Source organism: Beta vulgaris, chromosome 8, assembly GCF_026745355.1.
Source record: "Beta vulgaris subsp. vulgaris cultivar EL10 chromosome 8, EL10.2, whole genome shotgun sequence".
Lineage (NCBI taxonomy): Eukaryota > Viridiplantae > Streptophyta > Magnoliopsida > Caryophyllales > Amaranthaceae > Beta > Beta vulgaris.
This window is the reverse complement of record NC_079209.1, coordinates 13,768,181-13,790,902: the sequence shown is the minus strand read 5'-3', so window position 1 is coordinate 13,790,902 and position 22,722 is coordinate 13,768,181. Positions and strand designations below refer to the sequence as shown.

The following is a 22,722-nucleotide window of genomic DNA, read 5'->3' as shown; positions in this document are numbered from 1 at the left end:
AGAACATTACATACATGAGTTTGAGAAATTGATGATGAAACTATGGCACGTTTTCTAGGAGGATTAGAAAAGGAGATTAGGAGGAAGGTGGAGTTACAACCTTATTCTACCTTAGATGAACTCTTTAAGTTTGCTTTAAAAGTTGAAAAACACATCAAGGAGAAGAAGAAGAAACCTTTTGTGAGAGGAACTACCTATCCTAAGGGTGGTTCTAATGTTAAAACACCATACACATCTCCTTACACTCCTAAAGGTGATGGTTCGAAGGTGTTAGATAAAGGGAAGAAAGTAGTGGATGAAACCTCAAAAAAATCTGATGTGAAGTGCTTTAAGTGTCATGGTTATGGTCATTATCAAGCTCAATGCCCAAACAAGAGGGTAATGACTCTACTTGACATAAAAAACATTGAAGAATCACTTGAACTTGAAGAAAACAAAGAAGAGGAGTTCGAAGAGGAGGCCGAAAGTGAGGAAGCTTTGGAGGTTGGAGAGGTGACTCAAGGTGATCATTTAAGCCTTGTTTTAAGAAGAGTTCTTCATGCCAAAGAAGATGTATGCAAAGGTGGAGAAGTGTGAGTTCTTTACTTCAAGTGTGACATTTCTTGGATTCATAGTGTCATCTAATGGCATTTCTATGGATGAATCTAAGGTGGAAGCAATCAAGTCATGGCCAGTTCCTAAATCTATCACTGAGGTTCAAAGTTTCCATGGTTTAGCTTCATTTTACAGGAGATTTATCAAGAACTTTAGCACCATATTAGCGCCATTGACTGAATGCATCAAGAAAGGGTCCTTTATTTGGACTCCTGCAGCACAAGAAGCATTTGAGCAGTTGAAGAGTATGCTTAGTAAGGCTCCTGTTCTAGCCTTACCTGATTTCAAGAAGGTGTTTGAAGTAGAGTGTGATGCTAGTGGCGTAGGCATTGGAGCTGTTTTGCAACAAGGAGGGCGTCCCATAGCCTATTTCAGTGAGAAGCTCAATCAATCTAGACTCAACTACAGCACTTATGATAAGGAGTTCTATGATATTGTTCGTGCCTTGACTCATTGGACTCATTATCTCAGACCCGATCAATTTTTACTACACTCAGACCATCAAGCCTTGAAGTACATAAATGGACAACATAAGCTCAGTCCAAGACATGCAAAATGGGTGGAATTCCTTCAGTCCTTTGATTTTGTTTCAAAATATAAAACTGGAGTTTCTAACATTGTTGCAGATGCTTTATCAAGGAGGCATTCTATGCTTTCTCTCATGGAGGCTCGTGTACTTGGCTTTAGTCATCTTAAAGAATTGTATTATGATGATCCAGATTTCTCTTTATTGTTAGAAGCATGCAAAGAAGGATCTCATGGAGCTTATTCATTGCAAGATGGCTTTCTTTTTCGAAACAACAAGCTATGCATCCCTAAATGTTTATTAAGGGATTTGCTAATCAAGGAGGTTCATGGAGGAGGACTAGCAGGACACTTTGGCATTAACAAAACTGTTGATGTATTGCAGGAACATTTCTATTGGCCGAAACTTGCAGGAGATGTTCATGTTATTCTAGCTCGATGTTCTATATGTCAAAAGGCTAAAAGTTCCTTTCACCAAGGACTTTACATGCCTTTACATGTTCCAGTTCAACCTTGGGAAGATGTGAGCATGGATTTCATTGTTGCTCTACCTAGAACTCAAAGGCAAAAAGATGCAATCATGGTGGTGGTAGATAGATTCTCTAAAATGGCTCATTTCATTCCTTGTAATAAAACTGATGATGCTATTCATGTTGCTGATTTGTTCTTTAAAGAAATAATTAGACTTCATGGAGTCCTAAGTCTATTGTTTCTGATAAAGATGTAAAGTTTCTTAGCTATTTCTGGAAGAACTTGTGGAAGCTTTTAGGTACTAAGTTGCTGTTTTACTACTGCTCATCCTCAAACTGATGGCCAGACTGAAGTGACCAACAGGACTTAACTATGCTGCTAAGGACACTTGTGAACAAGTCTCAAAAGGATTGGGATCTAAAGCTAGCTCATGCTGAGTTTGCTTACAATAGATCACCAACTTATGCTACTAAACACTCACCATTTGAGGTAAATTATGGGATTAATCCTTTAAGTCCTATTGATTTACTTCCATTTCCTATTGAAGCACATAGTAGCAAAGAAGCTGAAGTGAAAGCAAAGAAAATGAAGCAACTCCATCAACAAATTCGAACCAGAATAGAGAAGGTGAATGAAGCATACAAAGTTCGAGCAAATAAGCATAGGAAGGAAGTTCTTTACAAGCCAGGTGATCTAGTGTGGTTACATCTAAGGAAAGAGAGATTTCCTACAAGGAGGAAGAACAAGCTAATGCCACGAAGTGATGGTCCTTTCAAAGTGCTAGAGAAGATCAAACAACAATGCATACAAGATAGAATTGCCAGATGAAATGGGAAACATCTCAACTACATTCAATGTTGGTGATTTAGCTCCATATCTTGCAGATGAATCTGAGTTACAAGAAGACCTTTTCGAACCTGAGGAGAATGATGCAGCAGCATCTAGCTTAAGCAACCAAGGTCTTCTTCTACATGATCATAAGAAGAACATGGTGAAGGAAGTTCAATTTCTAAGCCTAACTAGCTCGGTTTGTCCTAAAATTCCTTAAGCACCTTAATTAGGTTAATCATTTGTTAATCTCTACTTAAGCAAGATTAACTAATACTAATGACATCTTAATCATCATTATGTATTGGTAATCAAGTTTAGTAAGTGAGTGATTAAGTACCCTAATTACATGCTTAAGCTAAGTTAATCATGTTTAAGAGTTAAGCTAGTTTAGCTTCATTGTAATCCGGTTCTAAGCAAGCTTAGGAAGGAGTTTTTGCTGCCTTTTGATGCCACATCCAGCTGAATTGAAGACTTAGGGAAGAGCAGAAACCCATATTAAGATCACATGGGCAAGGGAAGCCATATCCAATGAGAGAAGAAGACTTCAAGGCAAGGAATGCATCCTGCCCAGCTCCAGCGTCCCAGCAGGCTTCTTTTTGAAGCTTTTGGGCAGCAATGATTTCTACTGCAAATGGCTCAAGCTTTTGGGGAGTTATAGTTAATATGTTTACTTTAATATTCCATTGGTAGTTTTTCTGTTTTACAACTTCCAATAGGGTGGCTAAGCTAGTTTGTAGGAGGTGTGCTGGAATGGTTGTAATATTTGTTTCTTGTAATTTATTAGCTTAGTTGGCGTAGCTATTGTTGTCCAAATCAGCTGATTTTTGGACACAATGTAAACAAATATGTTAGCTTTGTACTCTTTTGGAATTAAGTCATTTGAATGAAAATTGAAGCTTTTATGCTAAAAACACTAAGCTGTGTGCTAAGTGCTCTATCCGGTCAGTTTAGACCATTCTCAAATCTTTGCTTAGTTCTTTCACTTAAACGTTGATTTAGTGATTGAATCACAAAGTAGACTCAAGCTAGAAGCTTATTGTTATAGCTTAGTCTTTGATTGGTGGTAATTGGGTTAGTGAAAGTGGTGGTTGTTCAATCTAATTGAACCGGTTTGATACAAACATTTTATGTTCTCTTTCTTTGTTCTTGTTTACTTGTTCGAATGCTCTTGTTATCTTAATCAATATGTATCATCTGTACTTTTCAATGAAGTGGTTGTATTCGATAATTACATCGATTTATTCATTTATATTAACTAAAACGCAATAATTAATAGGTAGCTCTTTGGGATCTGGAGACATGTTGGAATTGGCATAATCTCATAGTAATATTAGATCTAAGAGACATGTGGTTCGAAGTTCAAATATCCTTAAATCAGTTACGCAGAGAATTATAAATGATGTTAATTTATTATTTACTTATTTAATATAAGTATGTAATATTTGAAGTACTTTTTCACATCATATCTAAAATGTATTATTTTTTATGATTGTTATATAAAGATGAAAATATTGAATCAAGTTCTCATGACCAATCAAATACTATCGTTCAAGATGAGTGTGGTACGGAAGACGATAGTGACAACGACGTCAATTATATGGATATCGTTACAGGTTGGCATATAATTTTTAATAACTATTGCAAATCATGCGAAACATCGTACTTATTATTATAATTTATTGTGTTTTCTTCTTATTTATGTTTATATCGCATATTTATTATTGATTTTGTTTTTTCAGAGAGAGCTACTCAGATTTAGGAGATCCAACATATGTCTGTGAGTTTTGTGGTGCGGAAATGTGGTTTGATGAGAGAGTCAACAAGAAAACCAAAAACATCAAGCCAAAGTTTTCGTTGTGTTGCATGCAAGGGAAGGTTCAGTTACCTCTGCTAAAACATCCACCTCAAATTATTTATGATCTATTGAAGAAGAAACATAATAGAAGCAACCACTTTCTTGAGAATATAAGAGGATATAATATGATGTATTCGTTTACATCAATGGGTGGAAGGATTATTGCACCTACAACTAAAGGTCGAGGTCCATACAATTACAAAATTGGTGGTCAAAATCATCACTTAATAGGTACTTTATTGCCTGCTGATGGTGCACGACCAAAGTTTTCTCAACTTTACATATATGATACTGAGGATGAAATAAAGAACAGGAAAACAACTGCAAGGTACACCATAGTAAATCATCAAGTATCATTGTAACTTAATTGTTTAATTTACATATTCCTTTTCAAATCCTAACTTATTATTCATTATGTCTTACCAGTACGTCAAACCCAGACAAGTTTGAAGATCGCTTAGTCGCACAATTACAAGATATATTAGATCATAATAACCCTTTAGCTCATAATTTTAGAATGGCTAGGGATAGGTTTGCATCTAACACGTGTGAGAATTTGAAATTAAAACTTATCGGCGAAAGAGAGTCTGATGGAAGAACTTACAATTTGCCAACAACATCAGAAGTAGCTGCACTTATCGTAGGAGATATTGATAGTGCCGAACGAAGGGTGGAAAGCTACAACAAATTTCCGAACTTCATCCTTCTTACCTCGCTATGCAATATCCACTATTATTTCCATACGGAGAAGATGGATTCAGAACAGATATTATGCATAGAGATAAGACTCAATCAGACGGTTCAACAGGAAAGAGGTTTAAACTCACAATGCGTGAGTTTTTTGCATACAGAATACAAGACCGAGCTCTGGAGGCGGCAATAATACTATTATCTCGGAGGTTGTTACAACAATTCTCAGTAGATGCTTACACAATGATTGAAGCTGAAAGGTTGTCTTTTCTTAGACACAACCAACGAGCTTGAGAGCCGCGAATGTCAAGAATTTAAGAGGTGCTGTCGAAAGAGGTGAAACAGAGGGATCTTCAACTGGAAGTCGTATAGTATTGCCAGCTTCCTTCACAGGAGGACATAGTTATATGAGAGAAAACTATCAAGATGCGATGGCTATTTGTAGATGGTATGGTTATCCAGATTTATTCATAACATTTACGTGTAATCCTAAGTGGCCAAAGATTACTAGATTTGTAAAAAAAAGAGGCCTAAGGCCAGAGAATAGGCCAAATCATATGTCGAGTTTTTAAGATGAAACTAGACCAGCTGGTGAAGGATCTGAAAGATCGCAAAATATTTGGCAGGGTTAGGGCTGGTATGTTAGACATCGTCCTTATTATTATTATTATTATTATTATTATTATTATTATTATTATTATTATTATTATTATTATTATTATTATTATTATTATTATTATTATTATTATTATTATTATTATTATTATTATTATTTATTTATTATTATTATTATATTATTATTATTATTATTATATTATTATTATTATTATTATTATTATTATTAAATGTTATTTTAAATTGGATTGTTATCGTTATAATTGTATTTAATTTGAATATCAAAACTTATTTTGTTGTCTGCTTATTTTCAGTGGTTTATACAGTTCAATTCCAAAAGCGTGATTTGCCGCACGCTCATATTTTGTTGTTCATGCATCAGGGAGACAAATACCCTGTTGCTTCAGATATTGATAAGATTATTTGTGCTGAGTTGCCCGATAAATGTGAAGATCCAGAACATATCAAGCAGTAAGCGAGTACATGATGCACGGTCCATGTGGGTCAGCAAATACAAATGCTCCGTGTATGATTGACAAGCAATGCAGTAAGCATTTTCCCAAGAGGTTCAATGATGCAACTAGGGTAGATGATGAAGGATATCCAGTGTACAGACGAAGAGATAATGGATCTATAGTTGAGAAGAGTGGGGTTCACCTTGATAATCGGTATGTTGTTCCGTATAATGCTGAATTGCTTCGTAAATATCAAGGACACATAAACGTTGAATGGTGTAACCAATCTAGATCAATTAAATATTTGTTCAAAATATGTAAACAAGGGATATGATAGGGTTACAGCTGCGGCTTATCAAGATAAACAGAAAGAAGGTGAAGCTAAAGAAATAGATGAGATAAAGATGTATTATGATTGCCGATATATTTTGGCGTGTGAAGCAATTTAGAGGATTTTTGGATTCAGCATACATTATCGAACCCCTGCTGTTGAAAGATTAAGTTTTCATCTACTAGGAGAACAAACCGTTTTGTTTAATGACCATGCGGATGTGGAATCTGTACTAGACAGACCTCATATTGACAATACGAAATTCCTATCTTGGATGCAATGTAACCAAAAATATGAACAAGCTAGGGAACTTACTTATGTGGAGTTCCCTACAAAATTTGTTTGGAAACAGGCACAGAGAGAGTGGACACCAAAAGTTAAAGGTTTCACAATAAGACGAATCTACCATGTCTCACCAGGATCTGGAGAGAAGTTCTATCTTAGAACTTTATTGAATTGTGTAAAAGGCGCGACATGCTACGAAGACATTAGAACGGTTGATGGTTTAGTGTATCCTACATTCAAGGAAGCTTGCTACGCAAGGGGTTTACTTGATGATAAGGAATATGTCGATGCAATAACAGAAGCAAGTTTTAGAGAATCAGGGTATTATCTAAGACATTTGTTCTCTATGTTACTATTATCTGGTAGCATGTCGAAGCCGGAGGAAGTTTGGCATAAGACATGGCAGTTATTATCTGATGACATACTTTACAAGCAGCATTGTCTTCAAAAAAATAAAGGTAAATAACTACGAAAAGATTTTTGAGTCAAAAACCATACTTTTTAGCAATTTGCATTCTTAATATAGGTTACTGTTTTTTTATATGTTTCACAGACCTGCATTTAACCGATGATCAAATCGAATCTTTTGCATTGGCTGAGATTGAAACCATGCTCCAAAGTAATGGTAGCAGCTTGCGTAGATTCAGTGAAATGCCGTTTCCAGATGAACTAATCATTTTTGAAGGACAAAACAAGCTTATAGCAGATGAGCTTTCATATGACATTGAGGAAATGACCTTGGAACACGACAAATTGTATAAAGGTTTAACTGATGAGCAGTCGATGATTTATCGAGAAGTATTGGATGCCGTCTCGAGTGAAGAAGGAGGTGTATTTTTCGTTTACGGCTATGGAGGGACGGGTAAAACATATGTTTGGAAAACATTATGTGCTGCAATAAGAAAGAAGGGCGAAATTGTATTGCCAGTAGCTTCGAGTGGAATTGTTTCTCTCCTCCTTCCACGTGGAAGAACAGCTCATTCTAGATTTGGTATCCCTTTGAATGTAAATGAAAATTCTACTTGCGCGGAATTCACCCTGGGTCAGAATTAACTGCTCTTCTCATTAAGACAAAACTTATCATTTGGGATGAAGCTCCAATGATGCATAAGTATTATTTTGAAGCACTTGATAGAAGTTTGAGGGAACATAATGAGGTCTGTTGATAGGGATAACTTGCATCGACCATTTGGAGGTAAAGTGATAGTAGTAGGTGGTGATCTCAGGCAGATATTACCAGTTGTACCAAAGGGAAGTAGGCAGGATATCGTGTTCGCCACCGTTAATTCGTCTTAATTATGGGATTCGTGTAAGGTCCTAAGACTTACTCGCAATATGAGATTACAATCAGATTCCTCGAAATCTTCTGTTGATGAATTGCGAGAATTCTCAGAGTGGATACTAAGCGTAGGAGATAGAAATGCTGGCGGTCCTAATGATGGTGAAGCCGTCATCGAGATTGCAAAAGATATCCTTATAGATCCCGGGGTCGATCCGATTTCAGCAATTGTTGAAAGCACGTATCCAGACCTACAGGAGCATTATTTGGGAAGCCTAAATATTTCCAAGAAAGAACTATTTTGGCCCCAACAAATGAGATAGTGGAGATAGTAAATGATAATGTTCTATCTACTATTCCAGGAGAAGAGAGAGTCTATTTGAGTTCGGATGCTATAAGCAAAGAGGAAGGAAACTTTGGAGTCCACGAAATATACTCCACTGAATTTTCTCAATACAATTAAATGCTCTGGTCTCCCAAATCATAGCATACGATTAAAGGTTGGTGCGCCCGTTATGCTTCTACGTAATATTGATCAAACATCTGGATTATGTAATGGCACGAGGTTAGTCGTCAATCATTTAGGTAATCGTGTTATTGAAGCTACTGTTATTTCCGGAAGTAATGTGGGTGCAAAAGTTTTTCCCAAGAATGACATTGACGCCGTCGGACTCCACCAAGTTTCCTATCAGATTTCAGAGACGTCAATTTCCTTTAATGGTTTTGTTTTGCTATGACTATAAATAAAAGTCAAGGACAATCTTTGTCTCATGTAGGCCTGTATCTCCCGAGACATGTTTTTAGCCACGGCCAATTTTATGTTGTTGTTTCCAGAGTTACGAGCAAAAAAGGTCTGGAGATACTTCCTTTTGACAAAGAACACGGAGTGCGTACAAGTACAACAAACGTAGTTTACAAGGAAGTGTTTTCAAACATATAGATTGCGTTACAAAATCATTTCTGTAAATAACGATTTGATGCCTTCATATATGATTAGTTAAATATGTTACGTTATTTTGATTATTTTTATTGATCATTAGTTATGCTATCAAGCAATTAATACTCCCGTGCATCATGCACGGGTCCTAATACTAGTATTTAGTTGAAACTTGAAATTCAATTCCATTGTTAACTTGTTCGATATATATGACAAGTAGGAAGAAGAAAAAATTATATAATACTTTCTCTTATTTCTTTTTATCGTTCTCATTTAGAATCTTGATACTGTTCATACTTAGAGAGAATCTTCTCAATTTTTTTGAATTTATACGAAAAAATATAAGCATGTAGGGTCTTGTTTAATTCGTCTCAATTAGTACGTTATTAATATTCAATTGTTATAATTTTTACTAATATATAATAAAAGACATTTAAGTTGAAAGATATGTATTGGAGATGTGCACAGGAAAGTGAGAAAGATAAAAAAAAATAGAGGGAGTATATATGATAATTTAAATTCATTAAGGGTAATATCAGACTTTTTGTAAAGGGGACACCATCTTCCTCTCTCATTCACTTAAAGTATAATATAGGTATTTAAATTTATTTTACAAGGTGTTATAACATATTTGAAGTGTTTTTTTTTTAGGAACATATTTGAAGTTAAGTGAACTTATTGGTAAACAAAGTTATACGTATTTATTTGTTTGAACAAAACACACCCTCATTTTTTTTTCATAAACAACAAAACACACTCTACGGCAGGGGCGGATTTACTATGGGTTTACTGGGTTCAGGTGAACCCAGTGATTTTTGGAAAAATTTGCCCAGTTTTTTTTTTTAAATTAAAAATATTTTATATATTAGATATATACTATATGCGTGCAAAGTAAAACATCAAAGGAGCTTGTGTCCCAGTGATTTTGTATTTCTACAGGAGGATTGTTAAACATCGCCCCGAAATCACTTAAAAGCGCCCCGAGATTATTTTATTAGACTGTTTTACCCTCTCCTTTTTTCACACCCACCACCACCCCTTACCACCTCCCGCCACCTCCCACCCCACCACCACCTCCCACTGTGTTCATGGGTGGTTAACCGCCCCGAAACAATATTTCGGTTCGGTAACCGAAAGTTTCGGTACACTCTTTTTGCGAACCGTAACCGTTTAAACCGGTTACCGCCTAAACGGTAACCGTTTTTTCGGTACGGTTTTTCGGTTAACCATTAACCGTTGTTTAAGTTATACTATTATGTTTTACTTAATGTACATATATATTTTCAATTTTTTATGCATATATTTTAATATTATATATACTCTAATATAAAATGTATTATAAAGTGGATAATACAATATAAACAATTGAAACATAAACACTAAGAATTCACTTCATTTCCTAATTACAGTGTTTATATTAGTACTAGAGTTTCTAAATAATTACATACTTCCTCTAATTTTTGTAACTTAGCAACAAATTTTAGAATTAATGTAATTGTTTGAAAATGTTTCACAACAATTAAATAGAGAAAAAAAAAAAGATTTCGGTATTTCGGTTAACCGTTTACTCGAAAATCATAACCGTAACCGTACCGTTTAACCGCTAATTTTTCCGGTTCGGTAACCGTACCGTTCAAACTTTTTTTTGTCGGTACGGTAACCACCCATTTAGACCGTTTTTTCGGTATTTCGGTACGGTATTTCGGTTTTGGTTTTTTATGAACACCCCTACCTCCCACCACCCGCCACCTGCATCAACACCAACCTAGTGATAAATATCGAAAAAAATTGACCATGGGGGCAAACATCTCGCCTGGACGATCGCCCCATGGCCCAAACGTCGGGCGTGGACGTTCGGGTCATGGGGCGAACGTCCAGCCTGGACGTCCCATCCATGGCCCGAACGTCCCGGCCCGACGTTTGGGCCATGGGGCGATCGTCCAGGCGAGACGTTCACCCCCATGGTCAAATTTTTTTCGAGATTTTCGTCAGTTTTATCTGGCCATGGTGTGCTTCGAAAATATGGCTATGGTGGTGAGAGAAAGGCGCCGGCAGGAGGTCACAGAAAGGCGCGCACGAGATGAGAGAAAGGGGGCAGGAGGTGAGAGAGGCTAGGAGGTGATAGTTCTGGCCATGGTTGGCGATGGAAAGAACGGCGGGAGGTGAGAGAAAGGCCGGCGAAGTGAGAGGTGAGGGTGAGAGAAAGGCCGACGAAGTGAGAGGTGAGGGTGAGAAAAAGGCCGGCGAAGTTGAGAGAAAGGCCGGGGAAGGTGAGAGGTGAGAAAAAGGTTGGATCTGAAATTTGAGGTGGGAGAGGGGGCTGCTGTGGGGGGATGGTGGTGGCAGTAGCTTTGTAGTAAGGGAATGGTGGTGAAGATTCAGTGAAAAAAAGGAAAGGTTACAAATGTAATTTTAATATTTTTTGGGCGATTTTAAGTAATTATGGGACGAGGATTAGAAGTTCAGTTCTAGAGAAGTGCACGCGGGCCGCGGTACTTGAAGCTCTTTTTTTAAACCTTCTCTTTTTTTTAATCTAAATTTTAAGCCTCCCATTCTCATTTCTCCCCCAACAACTAAACGAACCCAGCCAATATTTTTCCCCCAAAGCCAAAACCCTAACTCGTAACTCCCTAGCAACGGTCTGACCAGCGACGGCCCACGGCCAGTCGGCCACCGTCTACTTCCCCACCGGCGACCACGACGGCGAACCAGCAAGATTTTCGGCGAGGCTCTGCGCATCTAACCATCTATCCAACCGTTTGAAAGGTAAAGCCCAATTCTTCAATTTTAAATATGAATTTTACTATTTCAGATTTGAGTCTTTTAGACATTAGATGATTAAAATATGTAATTGACTAATTGTAGTTATGTAATTTTGTTAATCATTTTAATATTGATTGTTGAATACTTGAATGAATGAATGTGGAATTGTGGATTGTGGAATGTGGTTATGTGGAGTTGTTACTTGTTAGTATTACTTAGACTCACTTACTCAATATTCAATTACTCATAAAATGAATTTGTTGCTTTATGAATTTTAGATTTAAATGTTGAATGAATGAATGTGGATTGTGGACTTTGGATTGTGATATGTGAATGTTGAATAATGTTCAATGAATGAATGTGGATTGTGGATTGTGGGTTGTGGGTTGTGGGTTGTGGGTTGTGGATTGTGGATTGTGGATTGTGGATTGTGGATTGTGGATTGAACTTTGTATTGTCTAGACTCATGGAGTTCAAATTTCTTGCTTGTTTTATTGTGTAGATTGTATTGTGACTATGAAGGGTTTAGAATTTTTTTTTACCGGTTCCGAACCCATAGGGTTGGAATCCTGGATACGCCACTGTCTACGGCCTAGGTGTAATAATAAAGAAAGTAAGATGAACTTATTCAGTTCTTTTATTGCTTTGAAAACCCAACCTTTTGGAAATTTTTTGGAGTGGCAATTGTCACTTCAAATTTCCAAGGCGTAATTGACATCTCTCTGGATGTAACTAGCACTAGGCTTACTAGTGATTATTTATGTCTTTATTATTAGTCTCTTATTCTACATTTCTATGGGTGACCAGGTTGTTGCTTGAAATTATATTTCATTAACTGTGAGTTACTATTAATCAAACTTGTAGAGGATCAGTTATTTGCAGTGTCCCTTGTTTAGGGTTTTGTTTCTTGCCTTGTCTAGGTTCGGACCTCATGGTGTTACTCTAAGCAATTAAGCTAGATCTTGTTATTTTGAGTGAGATTTGAATGTGTGTCAAAAAAGACCTAGCTTTTCACTAGATTCATTTGTATATGTCAAAAACTTGTACATGTGGCTATCAGTAATGGTGAGATTTGATGGGATCTTGCAGATGGAGATAAGCCAATAAGAACATCTTCAAACAATCATCCAAAATTGGGGTCAGCAGGCTTGGCCTTGCATTACGCAAACATCATCACTCAAATAGATACTCTTGTGAGTTCCCTGCTTTTCTCCTGGTTGCTTTCTTAAGGGTGTGTGTGTGGTCCACGTTAATATGCAAAAGTATGAGCATCAGAGGCATTTGCCGATAGACATGGAATACACTTCCTACCAGTTTGCTGGATTCTTGCCTCATCATTGATCGTTGATCCTTATTGATGATATGTCTAAGCTACCAGATCCTTGATATGCATACATTAAGAAAAATTCTTCAATTGAGATCTTCAGAAAATTTTCTAGCTCATAAATCATATTATAATTTGCTTACCATATCTTCATGATCAGGTCTCTCGCTCAAACTCTGTACCACCAAACACAAGGGATGCTCTATATCAGGGACTGCCACCTAACATCAAAGCAGCTTTAAGATCGAAATTGCAATCATTTCAGCTCAAGGAAGAGGTAATGCATGAGTTGAGTCGAAAGATTGATTGCAGTTTTAAATTTTTATCACACTTGATGTTCGTCTCCTGTATGTTTTCTGGTTTCTTACCCTACTTTCATGCTATTATATTAGCTGTGCAGATGCGCAGTTTGTGAAACCCCAAAGTAACATGTAGGGTGGTTGGCTACTACCCTGTTTTAATTTCCTAAAATATCTAACCCCACTTTACAATTACTTCTTGAGAGCCATTTTTTTGTGTCTTTTTGAAAAAGATTGCCATCATTTTTCGCTTATATTGCATGCACCTTTTTTGGTGAAGAAATTTTCAAAAAAATTAACTTTCTGAAACGCTTCCATGGAAGGGCAGTGTATGGAAGTGAAGAGTTCTATATGGATGTGATGGGAGAGTAAAAGATATATTTTGCATGGGACAACCAAACAGGATAATGAAGCATATATGTCTGGTTTAACCATTTAAGACTCATCATAATATTTTGTGTGACATCAGTTAATTGTTGTATATAGATTTTGTGCTCTAGAAAATATAATGAGAAATTACATAGTATCCCAATTGCCACCTACCCATCAACTAGGTAAAGAAGTTTACTTCTGTTGTCTAGTGGTTCTACAGCCTTGACGGTCTGTACTAATGAAAAGTGTTCCAATTACTTCACTTTGAATGGGGGGAGATGTTCCTGAAGATATTCCTGTGATGTGTCTTATCAAGTACTATATTCCTGCCCTTCCATATTTATGTTTATCATACCACTTAGCTCAAAATCCTTATTTCATACATTTATCAATTGAAATATCAACACACTATATGTTAAATATTTACAGTATATTTTTCAATTTTAAATTCTAATTGTGCATAGCCTTAAAAGGCACTTATTTGGAGTGAAAAACAACATTCAAAAGAAAGACTAAGGGGAAAGAGAAAGATAAAGAATACAACAATTCAACTTATTTTGTCTTATTTTATAAATTTTTATTTAATAATCTTATTTATCTTATCTTATCACAATTATAAGATAGTTTATTGTGTGTGTCTAACATCTTATTTTATTTTATCGTATCTTATCTTATCTTATCTTATAAGATCATATTTTTTTAGAACTAATGTTAAAATAAGCTAAATAGAATAGAGCCTTATAGCTACAAATCTAGAAATAATTATGGCTATTCTATACAAAAAGGTAATAATCAATTATATACTAATTAAAATAAAATATAGGGATTACCAATCTCTAAGACTCTATGCATGTGTGGCATATTAACGTTTTTTTCTCAATTAGTTATTCATTAATGTTACAAAAAAATTAGATTTGAACTGAAATTTATAATTGTTTTAAATTTTTTTTATATTGTTTTTCTTAAATCAATGTTTCGTTGGTTTTTTTTTAGTTATTTGTTTATCATTATTAAATATATAGTATTGAGAAAAGGAAATATACAACACAACAAAGCTTCTCAAATAAAGTGTAAGAATTTGTGTATGAGGTTCAGTAATTTAATATAAATTAAGTGGAAGAGTTTAATTTATATAATAGAGATTGCTGGATAATATTCAACATTTAGGTTTTAAAATATTATTAATATAATTATTAATATGAAATTCAATTTTTTTTTTCTTGTGATTGTGTCAATCAAGTTATATTGTAAATTTAATATTTGATTAGAGTTTTTCATACAAATGTAAGAAGAAGAAGATATCATTCTCCTCAACTTAATATTTAGTTGAAATTGAAACTTTAAATTCAATTTCATTGTTAACTTGTTCGATATATATGGCAAGTAGAAAGAAGAATAAATTATTTAATATATTAACTCTAGTCTTTATTAGTTTTCGCGTATTTCTTTTTGGGATGTCTCTTATTAGTTTACCCATTTCTTTTGTATTTTGGATTTGGACCACTGACTTTCCATCACACATATATTCAATCATAACATAAAATAATAGTTTCTCTTTAATTTTATGTCCCACAATATTGTTTCTCTTAATAATTTGTGCAAAAGAAACGGATTAACTAATAAAGACCGGTGGGAGTATATGACAATTTAAATTCATTAAGGATAATATCGGACTTTTGTAAAGGGGACACTGTTTTTCCCCCCTTCACTTATATAATATAGGTATTTAAATGTATTTTATAAGGTGTAGTTTCTCTTTACTTTTATGTCCCACAATATTGTTTCTCTTAATAATTTGTGCAAAAGAAACGGATAAACTAATAAAGACCGGTGGGAGTATATGACAATTTAAATTCATTAAGGATAATATCGGACTTTTTGTAAAGGGGACACTATTTTTCCCCCCTTCACTTATATAATATAGGTATTTAAATGTATTTTATAAGGTGTTAAAAGATATTTGAATTTTTTTTTTTAGGAACATATTTGAAGTTAAGTGAACTTGTTATTAAACAAAGTTATACATATTTATTTGTTTTGAACAAAACACACCCTCATTTTTTTTTCACAAATAACAAAACACACCCTAGGGCCTAGGTATGATAATAAAGAAAGTAAGATGAACTTTATAAACCCTAGTTGTCTCTAAGACTCTAACCCCCCCACCCTACCCCACCCCACCCCACCCCACCCCACAAAAAAAAACAATTGCAACTTTCAACTTTCTTAATTCATCATTCATCAATTCCCAATTGCTGCTTTTCATCTAAACAAATCACCAAACCCAATTCCAAAATTTTGCAGATTTAGAGGTGATTTCTTTGGCTCCCTTTCTCTACTGCATACTGCTCAGTTGTAATGGAGATAAATTTAGGGAGCCTCCCGTTCGACATAGATTTCCACCCATCTGACTCTCTTGTTGCAACTGGTTTAATCAATGGTTATCTTCTACTGTAAGTAACTTTTCCCATTTATTTATTGTGGTATTTGTACTTAAGAGTTCCTTTAATTTTTGATTTTCTGGGTTAATTATGTTGCAGCTATCGTTATGCTGCTGAAACAGAACCACAACGGTAAAAAAAATGTTTTCACTCTTGTTGGTATAATTTGATTTTAGAACACTGTAAATGGTTAATTAGAATGCTTCTAATTGGTGCTAATGCAGCTTGGTGAAAGTTCGTGCACACAAGGAGTCTTGTAGAGCTACGCAGTTTATTCACGAGGGGTGTGGTAACTAATGCTTTCCCTGCTTTTAATGGTGATTATTGTGCAATGTGTGTTCCTTGAATTAATTTGTTGTTTGTGGTGTTCTAGCAATTGTGACAGGGTCCCCAGATTGCTCAATTCTTGGTACTGATGTTGAAACTGGAGCTAAAATTGCTCATCTTCAAAATGCTCACGCGTGAGTGTCGTGAGAGTTTATATCATAATCTAAAGTTTATATCTATTGCCTCGAAAATGAAGTTGCTGAAATTTGTTATTGTGAAAATTGAACTTAATGCAGAGCTCCAATCAATAGAATAATTAACTTGACAGAAGCAACCATTGCTTCAGGCGATGATGCAGGATGTGTTAAGGTGCAGACTCAGTTTCCTGTATTGTCTTTTATTTTAGTATATTCTCAATTTTTAGTGTCTATTGTTTTTGCAATGCAAATTTGATTTAAGTTAGCAATTTGGTGGATATCGTTACATAAGTTTGTGGGATTGAGGAAGAAAATTAAGGTTGTCGCCTATTATGTCGCATTTAGGGAGCTTTTTTTTTTGTTTTTTTCTGAAGGGGATAACTACTATTTTGAAAAGAATATGTTGCTTCCTTGTTTTCTCTTTAACTTGAGGTGTAGGTTTTTGCCAAGGGGAAATTTTATCCTCTAAATGGTTAAGTTTTTTTTATTCAGAATAGCGAGATATTTACCAGACATAAAGGTGTAACATATTATGTGTCTGCGAGGGGAAATATTCAATATGAACATTTTTTAAAACCGTGCCGCTATTCCCGCTCAATACTTTTCAAGCATGTTGACATGTTTTTAATCGTAGCTTATTACCTGTGTGAAGTCTGAACGTCTTATATCTCTTGGAAGTTGCCAATTCTAGATAACCAACTTATGTAACTTAGGCTGTGGAAATTGAATGAGGTTAAGGGAAGCCAGACTCTGATAAAGTGCCAGGGGAAATGTTCAATATGTAGCGTAAAGTCCCAAGCTCTGATTACATCTCCTTTTTTCCCTCACTGGGTGCGTCTTGGTTGGGCGGGGGGGGGGTGTTTGGAGTCAAAATCTTATACTAGCCTATACCTCTTTGTTGCTCCTTAGAGATGGTTTGTTGCTGTTGATTCAGTGAATGGAACTGTTGTTGGAAGTACCATCTTTGAGTAAAAAGTTTGGTTTGGCTTAATCCTATATTCCCATTGATAATTATTTTCATCATTATTTCATGCATAGATATGGGATACCAGACAGCAATCCTGTTGCAATACTTTTGAGGTTCATGAAGAGTACATATCAGATTTGACTTTTGCATCAGATTCAATGAGACTTTTAGCTACCAGGTAATCAACTTTATCCCCAACTTTAACATCGTTGGACGCATGAGGTTTTGTTGTTTAATGTTTAGATACTTGTATCATTATGCAGATGTGCTATTGAATAGGGTTTATTAATTGTGACCGAATAGTTTGCATAAGTACTTTCGTGCTATGCTAATTAGTTAATTTGGTGGAAAATAAGGCATGCAATGATTGAGAAGAGCTAGTAGAAAAGATTGAAGAATTACACCTTAAATTTACATGTATGTGGCATTTGCATACAAAAAGCTCCTCAACAACCTCTTCTATTGCCTTTACGTCATCTTGTAAACTAGTTCTTGCAATCAGATGTTTATTGTCTTTTTATTACTCTCATTTGTTTATGATACCTATTTTCCTGATGCTACTCCCCAAAGTAGCAAACTGCAATAAAAGTTCCCCAACCTCTGTTCCTTGGGTAGACCTTGCTGGCTACGTGGGGTGAAGGATCAATCATTCTAGTGACACTATGAAGAATCAGCTAACTTGATGGTTCAAAGTGATTTATATTATGATCTATTGTATGACATAGTTTGCATGACAAAAGACTTGTCTAAAAAAAGCAGGTGGGGGATCTAATAGTTAAAAGCATCAGTAATCAAGTGAGTATAAACACTAAGTTGGTGAAAATCGCATACTTCAATATTCTACTGATAGATTTTGGATTAATTAAGTGAGTATAAATACTAAGATGGTTATACATACATTTTCTGACAATTTTATTTGGTTTTCCAGTGGAGATGGGACTCTGTCTGTATGCAGTGTCCGAAGTAATAAGGTATTTAAGCTGACTCATTTACTTGTTTAAGTATTGATGTTTATATTGAGATATTTATACTTATACTGCGCTGTTAAATGAATTTACTTGAGTTTGATTCCCTCTCTGACTCTGACTGTTGATAAATTGAAGGTCCAAGCACAATCTGAATTTTGTGAGGATGAACCACTTTCTGTAGTTATTATGAAGGTATATGTATTAAACCTAGATTCCTGTTCCTTACTTCTCCGGACAAACTTTTGCGGATTGCTTCTTTTGTTGCACCATTCACCATCTACTCGTCTGTTACTTAGATTAGATTTTAGACATTGTCATATGAATTAGATCATTGCCTTTGAACAAAGTTAAGAATTTATATATTTAAAAACTTTTATTAACTATAATTCTATATGAATTAGATCATTGCCAAGGAGTATTTTTTTTCCCTTTCGGTCATTCCTTCCTCTCTTTTGGTGGATTCTTATTTGCTTAATAGTTTCCTGCTTCTGTAAGCTTTTTGGTGGTTGTATCTTGAAACCTTATTGAGCTTAATTATATTGATTAGCATGAGCTTATATATCATATAGAACTATAGTTAATAAAAGTACTAACTGTTAACCATGTGCGGGTTTGCATAAAACAACTCTTAGTGTGGTGAACTCTAACCTGGAATGTAAGACTTTCGTGGCTTACTATATAGCTGACTAGGGGAGAGACTTTTGGAGGTAGTTTTACACAGTAATGATTGCTGAAATAATAAGTAAAGATAATTAATAGTGGTAACTACAAGTATAGATGTTGCGTTATTTTTTCGAACACCTTCCTTAGACCTCTACACACCTAAGAGAAAGCCATTGTTAGACCACTAAGGCACACGTGGATTCTTCTGCCTTTGTGCATAGCCACTAGGACATCGATTTGATGTGGCATCATTCAATTGCTGATTTCTTTTTGGCTAACCAACTATGAGCTTTCCCTCTCAGAATGGCAGGAAAGTTGTCTGTGGGACACAAACTGGGACTTTGTTGCTATACTCATGGGGATTCTTCAAAGATTGCAGGTGTGCTTTCTCATGCTTGATGGTGTGGATATAATTATTATCATAGTTATGGGCTTATGGCTACCTTTAAAAAGCTATACCTGGCTTTGGTTGTTATTGCTGTAGTATCTCATCTTCAAGCATACCTCTATATGCTCTTACGATAAAAGATGGTAAAATTACCTTTCTTTATTGTGTGTGCATGTGTTTACAGTGATCGGTTTGTTGATTTGAGCCCAAACCCTGTTGATGCTCTCTTGAAGGTGAGTCCTTTACAATGCAAGCTACCCTTTTATTACTTTTCTTCTAATTTAGCTGCCGTTATGCTAACCTCTTGTCCTTTTCGCTTTAGTATGATGAAGATAGAGTGATCACTGGATCTTGTAATGGGCTCATCAGGTATATGACAGGATTTTTTAGGACCTCCTTGAGCGGAGGTTATTACCTATGTACATGACATGAGAATTTTCTCTTCTGCAATTTACTGCACTACGTCATCAAACCTTAATATTGTCTTCTATTTTATTTCAGTTTGGTGGGCATATTGCCCAACAGAATCATTCAACCAATCGCTGAGCACTCAGATTATCCAGTTGAACGTCTTGGTATACCTCGGAGATTAACAAAAGCTAATTCCTTTTACAATTATCTTTTGTTAGACCATTTCTTCTTTAACCTTGACTATGTTGACCCAACACTTCACCGCATGGAACGCTTTCCATGAAGAATTTTTATATACTTCCTCCGTTTCTTAATAAGTGGAACATAGAGAAAGTGGGGAATACCAAGGTATGTAGAGAGAGAAAGTTGGGAACATAATAAAGTAGAGTAACTCAAGTGATAAAACAATAAAGTTATGGTCCCCTCTTGCTTTTTTGGTGGCATATTTGTAATAATATTGAACTTTTTATACCATTTTGAGCTTGGTTGTACTTATTGTGACTATTCCAAATAAGGAAAGTGTTACACTTATTAAGAAACGGAAGTAGTATTTTTTAATGTCTGTTGAAAGTAGGACATACTCTTGATCTAGGACTAATTTTAGTTTACGCTTCTTTTTTGCCGTCTCATGAACACCTTGCTTCCCAGACTTCGTTACTTCATCCGATAGCAATCAACTTTAGCTTAATTACAATGTGATTTTTGTTTGATCTTGTAGCTTTTTCACATGATAAGAAGCTTCTTGGAAGTATATCTCATGATAACGTGTTGAAGGTTTGAAGTTTGAACTCTTCCCTTGTCCGCCTTGCATGCATAGCTATGTTATCTAATATTTTCTGTGGTAGAAGTTTAAGTTTGTGACTTCAATTGTTAGGGTTGATAGGGTTTATGAGATGGAACATATGCATTATTAATTTATTATTCAGAGCTTAGCATTTTAGAAAAAAATTACTGCAGTTCTTCAAAATTAGTCCGTCAAATATTAATTTAATCGACTCCAATTGCATCTGCACACCGCATGGCTTTGTTTCAAAGTTCAATCTTTGTTTCGTCATATCCAGTAACCATGACACAGTTGCTATGTGTTTTTGTATTGTCAGTTTGTCTGTTTTCTGCCATTTCTCTTGAATCATTCAGTTCTTTACTTTGTATAGTTGTGGGATATGGATGAGCTATTACAAGGCTCTAGCACAGTTACAAGAAACGAGACAGCTGCATCTGGCAGTGATAGTGGTAGTGATGGTGATGGCATGGATGTCGATTCTGATCTTTCAAATACTTCCAGAGGTATGTGTAGATGTAACTAAGACGAACATGTTATTATGTTATACAAACAAACAATGGACTAAACCAACTTTGCTGATAAACTAGACCTGATGTTTCTTTTTTACACTTTCTTAGAAAAAAAGTTAGATAGCTAATCGTCTAATTAGTGATTTCTCAACTAAAGTAACAAAATTACGCTCTTTATCTACAAATACCGTAAATGTATCATAGCATACCGTAATCTTCAATTTCTGGATGTTGTTTTCCTTTGTTCTTGTCCATATCTACTTTTTTATGCAACCTAGATTGGCGATGGCTCAGAGTGGGTCCTTTCGGTTTTAACTTCCTACCAGGTACGAAAACGAAGAACAATGGGAAAGCTTCTAGCAGCTCTTTTGGCAGTTTCTTCGCAGAGTTGTAACATGTTGCTGAATGTCTGTAATGCAAGCAGGGTGCAATTTTTTGGTGCGCATCAGTCCCCATCATGTGGATATTTATGAAATGGCAATTTTATTTAGGCTTTTTTAATATTCACTTGTTAATTACTACTACCTCCGTTCCATCATACTCTTGACACTTATCAAGGCACGTAGTTTTAGACGATAAGTTGTTTGGTTATTAATTGTTATTTTATTGAAAAGTAGATGTGATAGAAGTTACTAGTAAATAAAAGTGAATTTTTTCCTTAAATAATGCAAAAGTGGGTTTTAATTCCCAAAATATGCCCAAAAAAATTAAAATTCCCTGCGTACCGTCCACGTAGGACGGCACGCGAGAAAATTATTTTTCTTTTTGTTATAAATATAAATCGCTACTCGGAGTAGCGGTTTATAAATATAAATCGCTACTCTGAGTAGTGGTTTATAAATATAAACCGCTACTCTGAGTAGCGGTTTACCTGCGCAAAATATGGTAAGCATATATCAGTTTTCATAATAAACCGCTACTCGGAGTAGCGGTTTACAAAAAAAAAAAAAAAAAAAAAAAAAAAAAAAAAAAAATTTTTTTTTGTAAACCGCTACTCCGAGTAGCGGTTTTACCTAAGTTGAAAAAAAAAAAATTTCTCCGCACTTGTAAACCGCTACTGCAAGTAGCGGTTTTACTAAAAAAAAAAAATCTCGCGTGCCGTCCTACGTGGATGGTACGCAGGGAATTTTAGTTTTTTTGGGCATATTTTGGGAATTAAAACCCAATTTTGCATTATCCAAGGAAAAAATTCAAATAAAAGTAGTATATGGGTGTAACACCTCCAAAATCCTTACATGTTTAAAATCCATACACGTTTAAACTAGCATTTTCTCTGGGAGTGTTACTGTCGTGGTAAAACAAAAGCTTATTGAAATGAAACATTAATCTTAAATCATTATTATGAAAACTGTAGCAGAAATAAAATGTTAACTACAATTTGGGAAGCACCATTGACTCCTTTTCATTCAAATTACAAACTAAGTAAATCATAATAGTTCTATAATGTTTAACCAAGACGTGTAAAAGTTTAGAGACTAGAATATATTCTCTGTATGCTTAA

General features: G+C 35.2%; 1 protein-coding gene across 1 annotated transcript; it reads left to right on the top strand.

Moving 5' to 3' along the window:
- The first annotated feature begins 11,408 nt into the window (after positions 1 to 11,408).
- LOC104883027 (WD repeat-containing protein 55) lies at positions 11,409 to 21,834 on the top strand. The gene is made up of 18 exons (XM_010667466.4): positions 11,409 to 11,634; positions 12,721 to 12,824; positions 13,116 to 13,232; positions 15,931 to 16,079; positions 16,167 to 16,199; positions 16,292 to 16,356; positions 16,441 to 16,528; positions 16,631 to 16,703; positions 17,570 to 17,676; positions 18,427 to 18,469; positions 18,602 to 18,658; positions 19,432 to 19,508; positions 19,702 to 19,750; positions 19,840 to 19,886; positions 20,019 to 20,092; positions 20,647 to 20,702; positions 21,083 to 21,215; positions 21,548 to 21,834. The coding sequence occupies exons 4-18, from the start codon at positions 15,985 to 15,987 to the stop codon at positions 21,613 to 21,615; spliced, it is 1,065 nt and encodes a 354-aa protein (XP_010665768.2). The 5' UTR covers positions 11,409 to 11,634; positions 12,721 to 12,824; positions 13,116 to 13,232; positions 15,931 to 15,984; the 3' UTR covers positions 21,616 to 21,834.
- The last annotated feature ends 888 nt before the right edge of the window (positions 21,835 to 22,722 follow it).